This window comes from Porites lutea, chromosome 11 (genome assembly GCF_958299795.1).
Source record: "Porites lutea chromosome 11, jaPorLute2.1, whole genome shotgun sequence".
Classification (NCBI taxonomy): Eukaryota; Metazoa; Cnidaria; class Anthozoa; order Scleractinia; family Poritidae; genus Porites; species Porites lutea.
The window spans coordinates 18,604,001-18,616,579 of NC_133211.1; the positions used below are offsets into that span (position 1 = coordinate 18,604,001).

General features: G+C 40.7%; 1 protein-coding gene across 1 annotated transcript in view; it reads left to right on the top strand.

Moving 5' to 3' along the window:
* LOC140953298 (polycystin family receptor for egg jelly-like) overlaps positions 1 to 12,579 on the top strand; it is a 30,538-nt gene that overhangs the window by 10,422 nt on the left and 7,537 nt on the right. Inside the window, exons 8-18 of the mRNA XM_073402792.1 lie at positions 593 to 944; positions 1,784 to 2,232; positions 3,550 to 3,716; positions 5,146 to 5,322; positions 6,664 to 6,789; positions 7,557 to 7,727; positions 8,016 to 8,303; positions 9,205 to 9,849; positions 10,445 to 10,661; positions 11,169 to 11,329; positions 12,024 to 12,288. Of these exons, the coding sequence (XP_073258893.1) occupies positions 593 to 944; positions 1,784 to 2,232; positions 3,550 to 3,716; positions 5,146 to 5,322; positions 6,664 to 6,789; positions 7,557 to 7,727; positions 8,016 to 8,303; positions 9,205 to 9,849; positions 10,445 to 10,661; positions 11,169 to 11,329; positions 12,024 to 12,288 (3,018 nt within the window). The remainder of the gene's footprint in view (positions 1 to 592; positions 945 to 1,783; positions 2,233 to 3,549; positions 3,717 to 5,145; positions 5,323 to 6,663; positions 6,790 to 7,556; positions 7,728 to 8,015; positions 8,304 to 9,204; positions 9,850 to 10,444; positions 10,662 to 11,168; positions 11,330 to 12,023; positions 12,289 to 12,579) is intronic.

Here is a 12,579-nt window from a genome sequence, read left to right on the forward strand (position 1 = left end):
AAAGTATTAAATAGTTCGAACGGCACACATTTTGGCGAACATCAGAGGCTATGAAGGTCTTTTGATCTGAGTGATGTTGGAAAATACCCTAAAACAAAATAGAATAGCTTTGAAAATTTCCGAAAGTGACAGCTAAGGTCATGGAAAGAAGAATACAGGAATCCTGATCTGCCACCAGCCAGCGCATGTTAGGGAGCCCGTTTCCACTCCCTCTGTTTTGTCTTCAGGCCAAAGTTTTGATAGTGATAGAGATTACTAAGCAACCTACACGCCTTGAGGCAACTGTAACCCGAGTTCTCGGGCAGAAAAGTACCGTATTTTCATTACTAAAGTGGCTGCATTTTTCAAAAGGACAAAAGTCCTGCTTCAGTGAAGCTTCAAGGTTTGTTTGATGTTCATTAAAGAGACTTTTTGCTGAAAAGCATGGATGCATGGTCCAGGCTAAATGATGAGAAATATATTTCTAAAATTTGGAGCGTGTCGTTTAGATGCACAACACTTGAAAATATGCTTGCATTAGTTCGTTAAAACGTTACAATTTTGTGTCACTCTGAGATGATGTTCTGATTTGCTCAGTTTCCTTTCTCTTTAGGGGGTTCTATGCGCTCGATTGGTTACGAGTTACCCCTTACTCTTGACGCCTCAGCTTCTTCAGACCCGGACGTTCCTGGCGACATTAGTGGCATTACGTTCACTTGGATGTGTCGGAGAAAGGGCGAAGATTTCCCGACGACTGATCCGGATCCGAACAGTGAAGGCGGCTGTTGGAAAAACGGAACTTACGAATTCGGAGGCAACAGCAGACAGGTTGTTGTGAACACCGGTGATTTTTACCAGAAACAATATTACAATTTTAGACTCACGATCTCCACAGATTCGCGCGAGGCTCACTTTGACCAAATGGTTGAAGTTCTCGTCGGGCAACCTCCTACCATGGTGATAGTGTAAGGTTTTATTTTATTTTTCTTGTCTTCTTGTATACTGACGCGTTAATCTTATTTTGTAAGAAGTGCAGTTATCTCTGCAGTCAAAGATTGGTGGGTCAAACCTTAGTTTTCAGGTGAAAAAAAACCCGGTCCGTTTGCTCGAAGAAACAGCAGGAACATTTCTTATTCCTGGCACCGAGGATACAAAAACTTGCTATGAATCAGTTATGTTAACCTATTGATGTAACGTTGTTTTTACTACTTTCAAAATCTAGAATCTTTTTAACGTGAAAGATGCTGTCTCTGAGAGGCTTTTCTTTTTGTCCTTGAGGCACTTCGCACATTCGTAGTATATAAAGTTTCTTGCGCAAGTTGTTATGCCCGTTATGTTGGATTCCATAAAATGATAGAAACCTGACCTCAATCAACAGGTAAAACATGTCTCCCTGTAGATCCCTTTGCGTTATTTATCGAAACTTTCAGTACACATGATCGTTGACCCATTGCAACGAACTTTGATTTCAATTGAACAACGATTAATTGTGATGATGACGGATATAGTATTGTTTCTGCGACTATCTTAGTTTTCATTCTTATCTCGTACAAAGCTCTTTTGTACAAGAACTCAACCAAACACCCCAGCTCCTGTCTATGGTGAAGACGGTAGTAAGATATGATAATCTTGATAATGATGATAATAATAATAATAATAATAATAATAATAATAAAATAATTAATGATAATAATAATAATAATAATATACATTTATATAGCCCGAGATAAGCTGAAGCTTTGTGTCAACCCAATATGAAGCAAAAAGCATACGGGTAATAGCATTTTGGTTGTTTGTCATTTAGGAAGGTGTTCAACATAAATCGAAAAACAAATCCGTTAGAACGGCTTAGTGTTGAAGGAAGGTGTATTGATTGCGATTACAACGAAGAATCGCGCTTGGGATACAAATGGAGACTGTCCTTGTTGAGTGAGAACGCCGATGAAGCTCTTGACGACTCTTGGCAGGAGCAAACCGACTGGGAAGATAAAACAACCGCAGGTTTAAACTCAAAGAGTTTGGTGATTGAACCGGGATGCCTGTCAGCAGGACGAAAGTACAGGCTGCAGCTGAATGCGTGGAAACCTGGTGGAGAACCCGGAGGTTATGTGATTGAAGAGCTGATCATGAACGTTGCACCGGTGGGTGGCAAATGTGAAGTACCTGTTATCCGAGGCTTTGCATTGGAAACTTCATTCACCGTTGAATGTGCAGGATGGAAAGATGACGATCAGCCACTCAATTACTTAATAGGTAAAAGTTCTTTTAAACGAAGTCAACACTGCGCAGTAACCCGTTTTTTCCAACAAATCAGCAATCAGCTTAAAAGGGTCTGAGAAAATGGTCACCTAAGGCAAAATTGCTTTGACCTTTAAATAAATTCTTTCCACTAAATCTTTAAGTAACTGTATGGAAATCATTAAAGCCCGTGGGGGTACTCCCTATAATGGCCTATAAGGGGAGGTTTCACCTATAGGGGTACCTTTTCTGTCCAAAATGGAATATCAAAGGGTGAGGGGTTGGATCTCGGGACGAAGTCTCCCCGTATTAAACTTTTTTGAGTACCCACCTGGGAGTTAAAGTGGCTTTGTCATAATGACTGAGTTCCAAAATTCTAGCCTGACTAAAGCTGAGCTGAAATTATTACCAAGTATTCTCGTTCATCTCTTCTGATAACTTATTGGAACTCTAAAAGAAAGATATCAAATGATTCAATCAAAGGGAAAAACAAAGCATGATCGGTTTTGCTCCTTCAACAAATTTTATTGTACCCAAAGCAGAATATTATAGTTATTTACAAGTTGTTAAATTAATCAATTAACTAAAAGTGATACTGACTTCCTGAAAAAACTAATAAGTTAAAAATGCCAAGAAGCCAGATTCAGTAAGATAATTTAAATAAGTTTATTGTCCGGGGTACAATATGGCAGCATATCAGACTGTATACACACAATCACACATACATACATATATACACTAGCACGTATTACTGTAAGAAGAGCGAAAAAGTAGGATGGAAATTACGAAGTACAAGATTACTGCCAATATTTTGGTCAGTTGCGGACTGTACAGGAGTTTAATTTGAAAAAGGTTGGCCCAATTTGTTCAAGTTGCAATCAGTTTCCATCCTGGCCATCGAAAGCCAAAGGCATTCTGTCACAGCTGAGATAAAGTGGTAGAGTAGTTTTGAATAAAACTGCGATGAAAATTAAAAAAGTTCCGTCTCAGCCCCAAAGTGCCAATTCAGCCCTGCAGGCCAAAGCCCGATTCAGCCCCTCCTGGAGCCATTTGAGCACAATTTAAACCAACACGCTATTCCAGCCCAAGCTGGGATTCATTTCAGCCCTTGGGTCCGAATCAGCCCTAGGTAACTGGACTGTATTGGCCCTGATTAAGGGTGCCAAATGAGACTCAAAAATAAGACTGTATTTTACTCACCGAAACGGCCCCATTTTAAACGCTAAAACAGATCTTTCTGATTTACAGTGTGAACCCGTTTTTTTCTTCCTTTGATACTATGTGTTTTAGGGTTTTAAAGTAAAACCAAAATCTTGTTTTGTTGTTTTTAAGAGCTGAAGATTGGGGATGAAAATATCCCCATGGCAGCGGGTGTTGAATCTAAGATGGAGGCAAATTTTCCTCTCGGAAAACCAGAGAATAATTATACAGTTGAAGTCATTGTTAGGGTGATGGATAACTACGAATTGAGTGCAACAGCTGGGACTACTATTGTTCAGGTAAGCGAGAATATTGGAAATATTGGGTGTAGAAATACGTGTATTACAAAACTTAGCGGGGCTCGGGGGAAGGTGGCCAAAAATCTTGGGCGACTCTTCCCGTGGTTCGTTTTTTTAAGCATTTTACTTTTTTTGCCGATTTTCCGGAGTTCTGAGCTGGAACAATTTTACGGGTGAACTTAATTTTTTCCTAGAAAAGCAACATTAGTTGTTTGCACTGCTGCGCATAAACCTTGCACTAACTCGTCTTAAAGAGTTAACCATCTGCCACTTTACAAAACCAGTTTTCTCTTTGTGACGCAGGATGTTTTGCTATGGGATGTCTTCAATCTTTATTTGATATCCCACCAGAAACCTATAAAACTGCGGAAATGAATCCTCGCGAAATAAAATTGAAAGAAGTGAAATCATCACACGATTTGGATTTTAGACATGTCTTGCGAACTTAAAGTATAAACAGGAGAAATGAGGGTTTGACTGATTCCAAAAGTAGACTCCGGACAACATATATTACGTAGCAGATTGTTGTCATGGATAGGCTTTTATAGATCGGCTCGCAAAAGTAGCATGCCACTAACAGTGCTCGCATATTGCGAAAATTTTGACCATAATCATGCTAGATTTTGTAAATTAAATTCATTTCAGCAAAAAATGCAGAAATTATGCCTTTACTTATACTCTAAATTTGGTAAAACACCTAAATAACTATGCAACAAGTAAACGGGAAACCCTATTTACAACTAGCCCCTTTACTTCTGCATAAATTGTTATAAATTCCCTGGCTGTTATCACTGTATGCACTCGCTATTGCGGACGCCATCTTGGTTGTGAAGCCATCTTGGTAACCAACAAGTTATGCGCATGCGTTAAGTCATCTCGAATGAGTCCTTGGTCACTTCCTACCCAGGTCCCATTAATGTGTTAATAAGACGACAAAAAGTGATTTTGTTACTGAAATTTGTCTATAACACTGGTTACGGTCAAAAAAGTCGGTTGCATGATCAATAAATAACAATTTTGTGCATCAAAACTAGTCAAAAGTGAACATAATGCTAGAAGTGCTTTTTTCAGAAGATAGATACAAATTATGCTCGTAATGACGGACTATGCCAAAAATTATGCTAGCACAATCTATCAAAGCCTAGTCATGGGGACAGAAAACCAAAATAATAACTGAGACATTGAAAACGATATACATTAAAATGCGCTTACATCGACGGCGAAACATCTTAGGTAAACAAATGTACGACAACGCATACAAGTGAATAACTTGAAGTTGTTGGAAAAACACATGCCTTGATTTCTACTGCACATGCCCGGCCGATATGCCCCACAGGAAACCCATGCTGCGTATGGTACAAACTCACATATTTTCTGTAGTAAGGTCGATTGTTTTCAGATTAGAACCATTACTTTTACGTCCTTTCAGGTCTTAGAACCCGATACAATTGATTACGACAAAGTAATGGGGGACATGACGAGCTCATCAGACCAAGAAGGAGGTGATCAGAAAGCCGTGCAACTCGCCACAGCTTGCAGCTCGGTGCTAAATGCTAAGGCGGGTAAAGAAGATGACGATGCTTCGGCCCAGGGGGAGCGAGCTGCTGTGAGTTTTGTGACATCAACTTCAACCGTTATGTGAATTTACAAATAAATTACAAAAATAAATTTAGGACATGCCTGCAGAGAGCAAGTCTAGTCGAGGCAGGCTGGGCTTTTTTTACAATTCTATTCTGCGGTTTGAAGGATATCAGGTCGCGTTCCTTTAAATGATCTTTTAAAGGGTTCAGCTTTTGGTCTTTTCTTAAAGAATTTGAGGTATCCCGGTCCTATTTTTGACCTCCAAAACGTCGTTGTTTGGGCTGGTGGAGTACTCTCTGGCTTTTTGTAGCCTGCAATCTTGATCTATTATTCTTGGTTTGCAACCACGTGGAAAGGCGGCCATGTTGGAGGTCAATACATAGAATTTTTTTCTCGAAGAATTTACATAAAAATAGAGTTCAGTTCCCGTATGACGTCACGTGCAAACCAGCAATAGAGCGTTTTCACTCATCACGTGGCCAGCGGCTATGCAAATTTACTGGAACGGAAGAAATTTTTTACATAACAAAAAGTTTCTACTCCCACTGGATTGGTTTTTGAAAAACCAACATGGCCAACGTTTCATTGTTTTGGGACAATATGGCGGATGTGACGTTATGTGAAAACGCTCTATAGAGTCAAAATTCAGTTAAGTGAACACCTTAAAAAGAGAGCAAGTCGATATTTGAAGGAAGATCATCTACAGATGCAAAGTGCATTTTTAAAGTCAGGGTCATTTATTGAAGGAATCTACCAACATCTGACTTCATTGCAACGAATTAAGAATTAAGGCTTTTGAATCTTTTAATGACGGCATTTACTTTGTGACCTCAGTTCATGTTGTTGTTTCCCTTTCCCTCTGACTCAGGGCCATAGTTTCCCTAGAAAAAAACTCCATCCAACAAATGGTCTTTTGGGGGGCTTCATTACTATGCGCCGCGTTTTGAAAACAACTAAATCTTTTTTCGACTAAGTACATTGATTAATTTTCTCCTCGTGTCACTGAAAAAATGCTCCCTTAGGGATATGAAGATGAAATACGAGGCAAATTTCCTCAGGCAACGTTCATAATAATTTTTTTTGGTGATTGTTGAATGCATGGCATTGAACTTGAAGTTTCAATCCACGTCCATCCTTGGGATCCGTTGCAAAGGACGACAGGAAACAGTTTCAATACCTATATATAGTCTAAAATAACAAAACTGGACCATTATTTTTTGGAATTTAATTGATGCAAAGACAAAATTTACCTTGTTAAAAATAGCTTGAACACCCATTTTAACGGAGGCACAGGGGTTGAAAAACTCTTCACTTTTCAGTTTTTTATCGAATTGCATCTTTTTTTTGCTTTCTTTCCGTATTGCAGTTCCGCGGCCAAGTAGCGGGCGCATTGAGTGAACTCCCTGTTAAAGATTTTGACGGTGTAGCGATGAAAGGAGAAGCTCTTAATTCACTGACCCAAGCAACTGGGGAAATCGACGAGGATGCTCAAGTATATAAGCATATTTCACACACTTATTATTAGTTGGAAAAAAGTCATTTTAAAAGTATATTAAGTGCACTCTTTCTATAAACGGATACCACTCGAACTGGCACTTAGTGACATCATTGTATGGCTGAACCCGTGAACGGGCGGGCAGGATGAGGCGAATCCATCATGCCCGCTCGGGTTTTCCCAATTTTTACCGGAAGAACAGATTATAGTCGGACATATATAGTAAATCCTTTACTGACCAAGCTCGTTCAGTCAAGATGGCTGAATATTGGCTTCAGTTTTTCATTAACCTCGACTTCGTCTCGGTCCATAAAAACGCAAGAAAGAACTTGGCCAATATCCAGCTATCTTGACATCACGTTAGTCAATACTGAGACATATCGTCCTGATGAAGGTAGAAAAAAAATGACTGAACAATGGCAGGGATGAACTACTGGTGTCCGTTTCAGGAATGTGTACGGCTAGTTAGAGAGTTGTCGGGTAGAAAAGAGTTGACTGCCATACGCGCACTGCTCAAAGGTGAAAAAGAGACCCGTTTAACTTACAGGTCTGTGCAGTAAAGTTAAGTCAGGCCTACTGAGCACTTCGATTTAAGTAAACGCGATACCTTATCAAAAGATTAGATTTTCCACATCTATATATATTTTTTGCTCTTTCCTTTTGCTGGTGCTTACTTGAAATTACCCCCTTTATATAAACTGGTCATCAAGTGCTTGCCTTCTGACCTAGCATAACGCGTTGCTTTTACTATTTTTTTTTAACAGAACGCGTCAGTAAAGGCCTTGGACGAAATGGGAGACTTCTTATCAGGAAGCGACAGTGCGCGTGACGTGGAAAATGTTGCAAAGAGCCTGGGTTCTGCTATAGGGAATGTAGTTGGAGCCTCTATTGAATCATATCAAAAAGCTGCTAATGGAACTTCTGCAGGCAACCCGGTAAGATAAGACCCGGTTCCATAAGATTTCTTTTCGTTAGAATTTAAAAATAAATAAATAATAAATAAATAACCTCGTATAACAATCTGATTAAAAAAGAAAACTATAGTGGCGGGTTTATGGGAAGGGGCCGGGAGAACGTCCTTCAATTTTATACCTAACCAAGGCCCTTAGGGCTGAGGAACATGGTTTTTTTTCTCTATAGCGACCCCCACCCCCCTCCCGCCCCCTTTCCACCCATCTCTAGGTAGTTTGTTGATCATTGGTACGGTGAATTTTCCTGTACAGAGCAAGAGTCAAAACAACACCAAAAACGCCCTTGGTGTTATTGACAAAGTCAGCGGTGCTCTTCTAAAGCAGCTAGAGGCAGGAGGCAAACCCAAGGCCATCTCCTCTCCGAATCTGGACATGTCTGTTGGTAGAAAGACCTTGGATAGTATAGGAGGAGCGGATGATGACGAGGATGCAGAAGAGGGGGAAGGAATGGGCGGGGTCAGGCTCCCCAATCCTTTGGGACTGTTTGGACCAGCTAACGCGTCTGTTGAGGAGGGAGCTACGAGCGCTATTGGTACAACGGTGAGTGATGAAATAATGTTCGTCTGACGTCAGTTAGATGTAAGTTGCGCTGTAATATTGCTCGTGATTTAGAAGCTTTTCTCGTGTTCTCCCAACATCCAGCGTGGGTTATCACGCCGATAAACCCATGGAAAAAGTAGTCTATTGCTTAAATAACCAAGCTCTTTAATCTTCTCCCTAAAGTCGACTCGACATCTTACCATAAAGTGGTATTATTAAGACAGGAGGTTGGGTGATACTAAACAGAAAAATTTCCAGGAACTAAATTTTGCAATAATGTGACTGATCATTTGGCGCTTGCGGTTTGTTTTTTAAACGTCGGGTGTCTTTTTTTCCTTAGGCCCGGTTCAGACGCCGAACTAATCATGAGCCGAACCTAATACATTGAATTAAGTACATGGAAAGTTCGGCGTCTGAATCAGTTAGGAACGCCTGTTTCAATTTGTAACGGCTTAGCCGTTCTTTTCGCCTAGCCCGGCCGGGAATTTCGCCTTTGGAGCTACTTTGGAACGGCTTTGATTTTTTCATGTACCGAACCTAATGCATAAATTATTATAACGTATTTTGTAAGCTGTTTGACCGAAATGAGCATTTTTCGCCTTTTGAAATTGGTTCAGCTGCAATTAAGATCGGCGTCTGAATCAATTCAGCCGGTCTAAATAATTTGGGTCGGCCTTATTTCAAATTAGGTTCTGCTCTTGAAAAGTTCGGCGTCTGAACCGGGTCTTAGAAAGGTAGTTTTTGCCTTATGCTTCCCTTCGTTTTTTTTTTAATCAAAAAAAAGAAGAAAAAAAAAGGAAAAAATAGTGTCATCGCGACAGTTTTTTTGTTAATACAGACTACCCAGATGAATACCCAGATGCTGCAGTACAAACTATCCATTTTCGTTTACTTTTTTCAGCTTTCTGCCATGGACAAGAACCCATTTGCGTGGGATAACAGCTCAAGTGATCTTAACTCCAAAACTGTTGGCTTGTCACTCACCGATGGAAACGGAAAACCGTTAGACCTAGCTGGACAGGAACTAGAAATGTTTGTACCGCGAAATCTGAAGATAAACCCAGTGAAACCTATGGAGTTAAACCACTTTGAAGACGGCGATCCGCCCATGCGAGTACACAAATTTAATCGGTCAAGCCTCGACGCGGGGATAGCCGTAGAGATAAAGACTTTCCATCCGGGTATTCGGTTCATGGTGGCGGTGAGGTATGACAAGAAACCGACCGCCAATCATTATGATTACGCGCATACGTTTCCAACTCTGGAGGAGTCCAAGAAAATGAAGAAGAGACCACATCCATTCACCTACGTGATTCCTCATACACTGATCAACACGCTTTTGTTTGGAAACAAAAATGAAAGCGACAATGATACGAAAGCCGATGCGTCACAAAATATCACCATCAAACAGTTTTATCTGGGTGTGAAAGCTGTAAACAAGGATTCATTAGGCGACGTTAACACGAGTTACGCATTGCGTATCTACCTGCCTGCTTGCAAAATGTTTGACGAGGAAACTAACACTTGGACATCGAAAGGCTGTAAGGTAGGTTTAAATTATCGTGTTTAATTTAGTACATTTTTAAAAACGATATTTTAATTGTTTTTGATGTGGATACGTGTACAGTAAATCCTCTATTAAGCCCCCTATTTGAGGGGGGCTTAATAGAAACGGGTGGCTTATTTGGGAGGAGGGGGGGCTTATTTAATTTTAGAAAAAACAATGGTATCAGTTGTCCACAAAGAACAAGAACACAAAGGGGAGAAGCTCAAGAACAAAATGGTTGGAGTTCATGCAGCCGAGGATCAGAATCAAATCCAAATTTCCAGTTGGTAAATAAACCATCCTGGATCAGTCTACGCGAAGTTTTAGAGGGGAGGCGGGGGGGCTTATTAACTTTCTCCCCCTGAAAAAGGGGGGCTTAGTAGAGGATTTACTGTGTTTACCTTTATGACTCTAACGTTTGGATGAAATTTCGAGTAATCTTGCGCATTCACGGTCAACGGAACACCTAAACGCACGAATTTTCTACCGGTCGAAAATTCGTCCGTCGCCGTCTGAACATAGCCTGAGACAAACTTCGACCATGTAAGCCTTGCGACCTGCATGCGTCTTTACTGTTTATCTTTCCTTTTAACAGGTTGGCCCTAAAACCATCGTTAACAGCACACACTGCTTGTGTAAACCAGGCGAGGAAGAAGAAGTGGAGGAGGAAGTGGATGATGAAGAAGCTACCACAGTAACACCAGCAACAACTGCTGCCGCAGCTCCTGCAAGCGGTCAAGACCAAACACCCGCTAAGAAGGTCATCAAACGAAGGCGGTTTAAGAGAAGTGTCAACAAAATTTCCATTGCAAGTAAGTGTAAACGTAATAAATAACCAGTAGTTGGAAAGTTTACAAAACTGTTGGCTTAATTCAAATCCTCTTGGGAATAAGCAACTGTTATTTTAAAAATTTGTTGAAACATCCGTAACCGTTTAAGGAAAGTCTCTAAATCAATTTTACCGTTGTCGAAAAGTGTTCAACTAGAGGTATTCTAAGTCAGCTAATTAGCCCGCTCGTCTAAACCCAAAACAGTTTTCTCGCTGGCTTTTGATTTGGGCTGGACAATACCTTATGTGAGAGACTTCTCAGATGATCGTAACAAAGTGCGCACGTCAATCCTCAATTTTTAACCCATTTCTCGGTGATTGTATACCCTAAAGAAACTCTGCCAGTATTAATTTGCTCCGAAGCATTGACTGTATTATACTATTGCTTGTTGCTTTTCTTTTTAACGTTGACATGATGTCTCTGTACTAACTTTCAGAACTGACACTCAACAAAAACACTGAAAACTTCATCAAATTAACCATTTTGCAGGTAGCATGTTCGTGGCACCCAATCCGATTGATTTTAACAAAGTGTTTAACGCCAATCTGGCGGAGAACCCTGTCGCTCTTGCTGCTGTATTGGGGATATTTGGAGTATATTTGATTCTGGCTGTTTATGCTCGTAGAGAGGACAAGAAAGACATTGGAAAGGTATTGAGGCGTTTGCTTAAGGGTTGTTTGAATTCGTGTTGTACGGATTATTACTCCAGTTGGTAGCCCTAGAAAACAGTCAACATAAATTCGTGATGCCAAACACTGGTTTCCTCGCTAAATTTTGTCGGAGGAACGCACTCAGAAACTCCGTACTGACGTATCCCTCACTACCCAGATCTAGATAGTGCTTCTGATTGGTCGTGCCGTGAGGGAAACTTGTTTTAACCAATAGGAAGCACTTACCAGATCTGGGTAGAGCCAGGTCATTAGTACGGGGTTTCGAAAGCGGAGAAAACCAGTGGTAGCTTTGCAAAATGTCAGCTGTTTGTTCAGGCAGGCTATCCAGTTGGGGAATGCTTAGCCCAAAGGTGCTATTATCACATTTATAAAACAAGACTTTGTACCGTTTCTTATTTACCTAAGAAAAAGGTTCAGCAAAGAACAAAGGAAAGCCACTAATAACCTTCTTGGTTCAGTAAACTTATCTCAAAACAGCTGAGCACATGAGATACTGGCTTCAGAAGTTTTTTTACTCGAACAAACTTGACAAGGCCGAGTGTTGCCATGGCACCTATCTCTTGCCAAGCAAGGCGTAAGACTTGCTTCATCTAGCTCGGCCCCAAAGCCAGCCACAAATCAACTACTAAATTTGCTCATCGTCTAAATGTCCAATATTCATTTTGTGTTGAAGGTTGGAGTGACTCCTCTCGAAGACAACGAGCCATTTGATCGACAGCACTATGAAATTACAGTGTATACGGGTTACGGTAAGAGGGCAGCCACTACAGCTGAGGTGAGCTTTATTCTGTCGGGTGACGAAGGAGAAAGCGAGCCTCGTCTTCTGAAGGATCCAAAGCGAAAGATGTTTCAACGGCGCGGTGTTGACGTGTTTCTGGCAACGTTTCCTGAAAGCCTCGGGGAGCTTAACTATTTACACATATGGCACAATAATGCAGGCAAGTTTTTTAATCTTTGTGTTTACTCTTAAAACTTGTTACTCTGTACGTAAAGGCAACTACTACTGGTGTTACCTCTTAAAAATAAAACGTCGAGAAACTCGTGCATATTATGGATAGATGGTACGCCTCTAGCAGCCTTCAGTCTTAGGCAATAGACTGGTTAGGGATTTTAAACTTTCCCTTTATTTCTTGGAAACATCTAGGCTGTTACAAACCCTTAGATCGTGGAGTAGTAGTTGCTGTTAGGAAAATGCACGATTGCTGATGTTGACTTCTGCTTCATGCAAT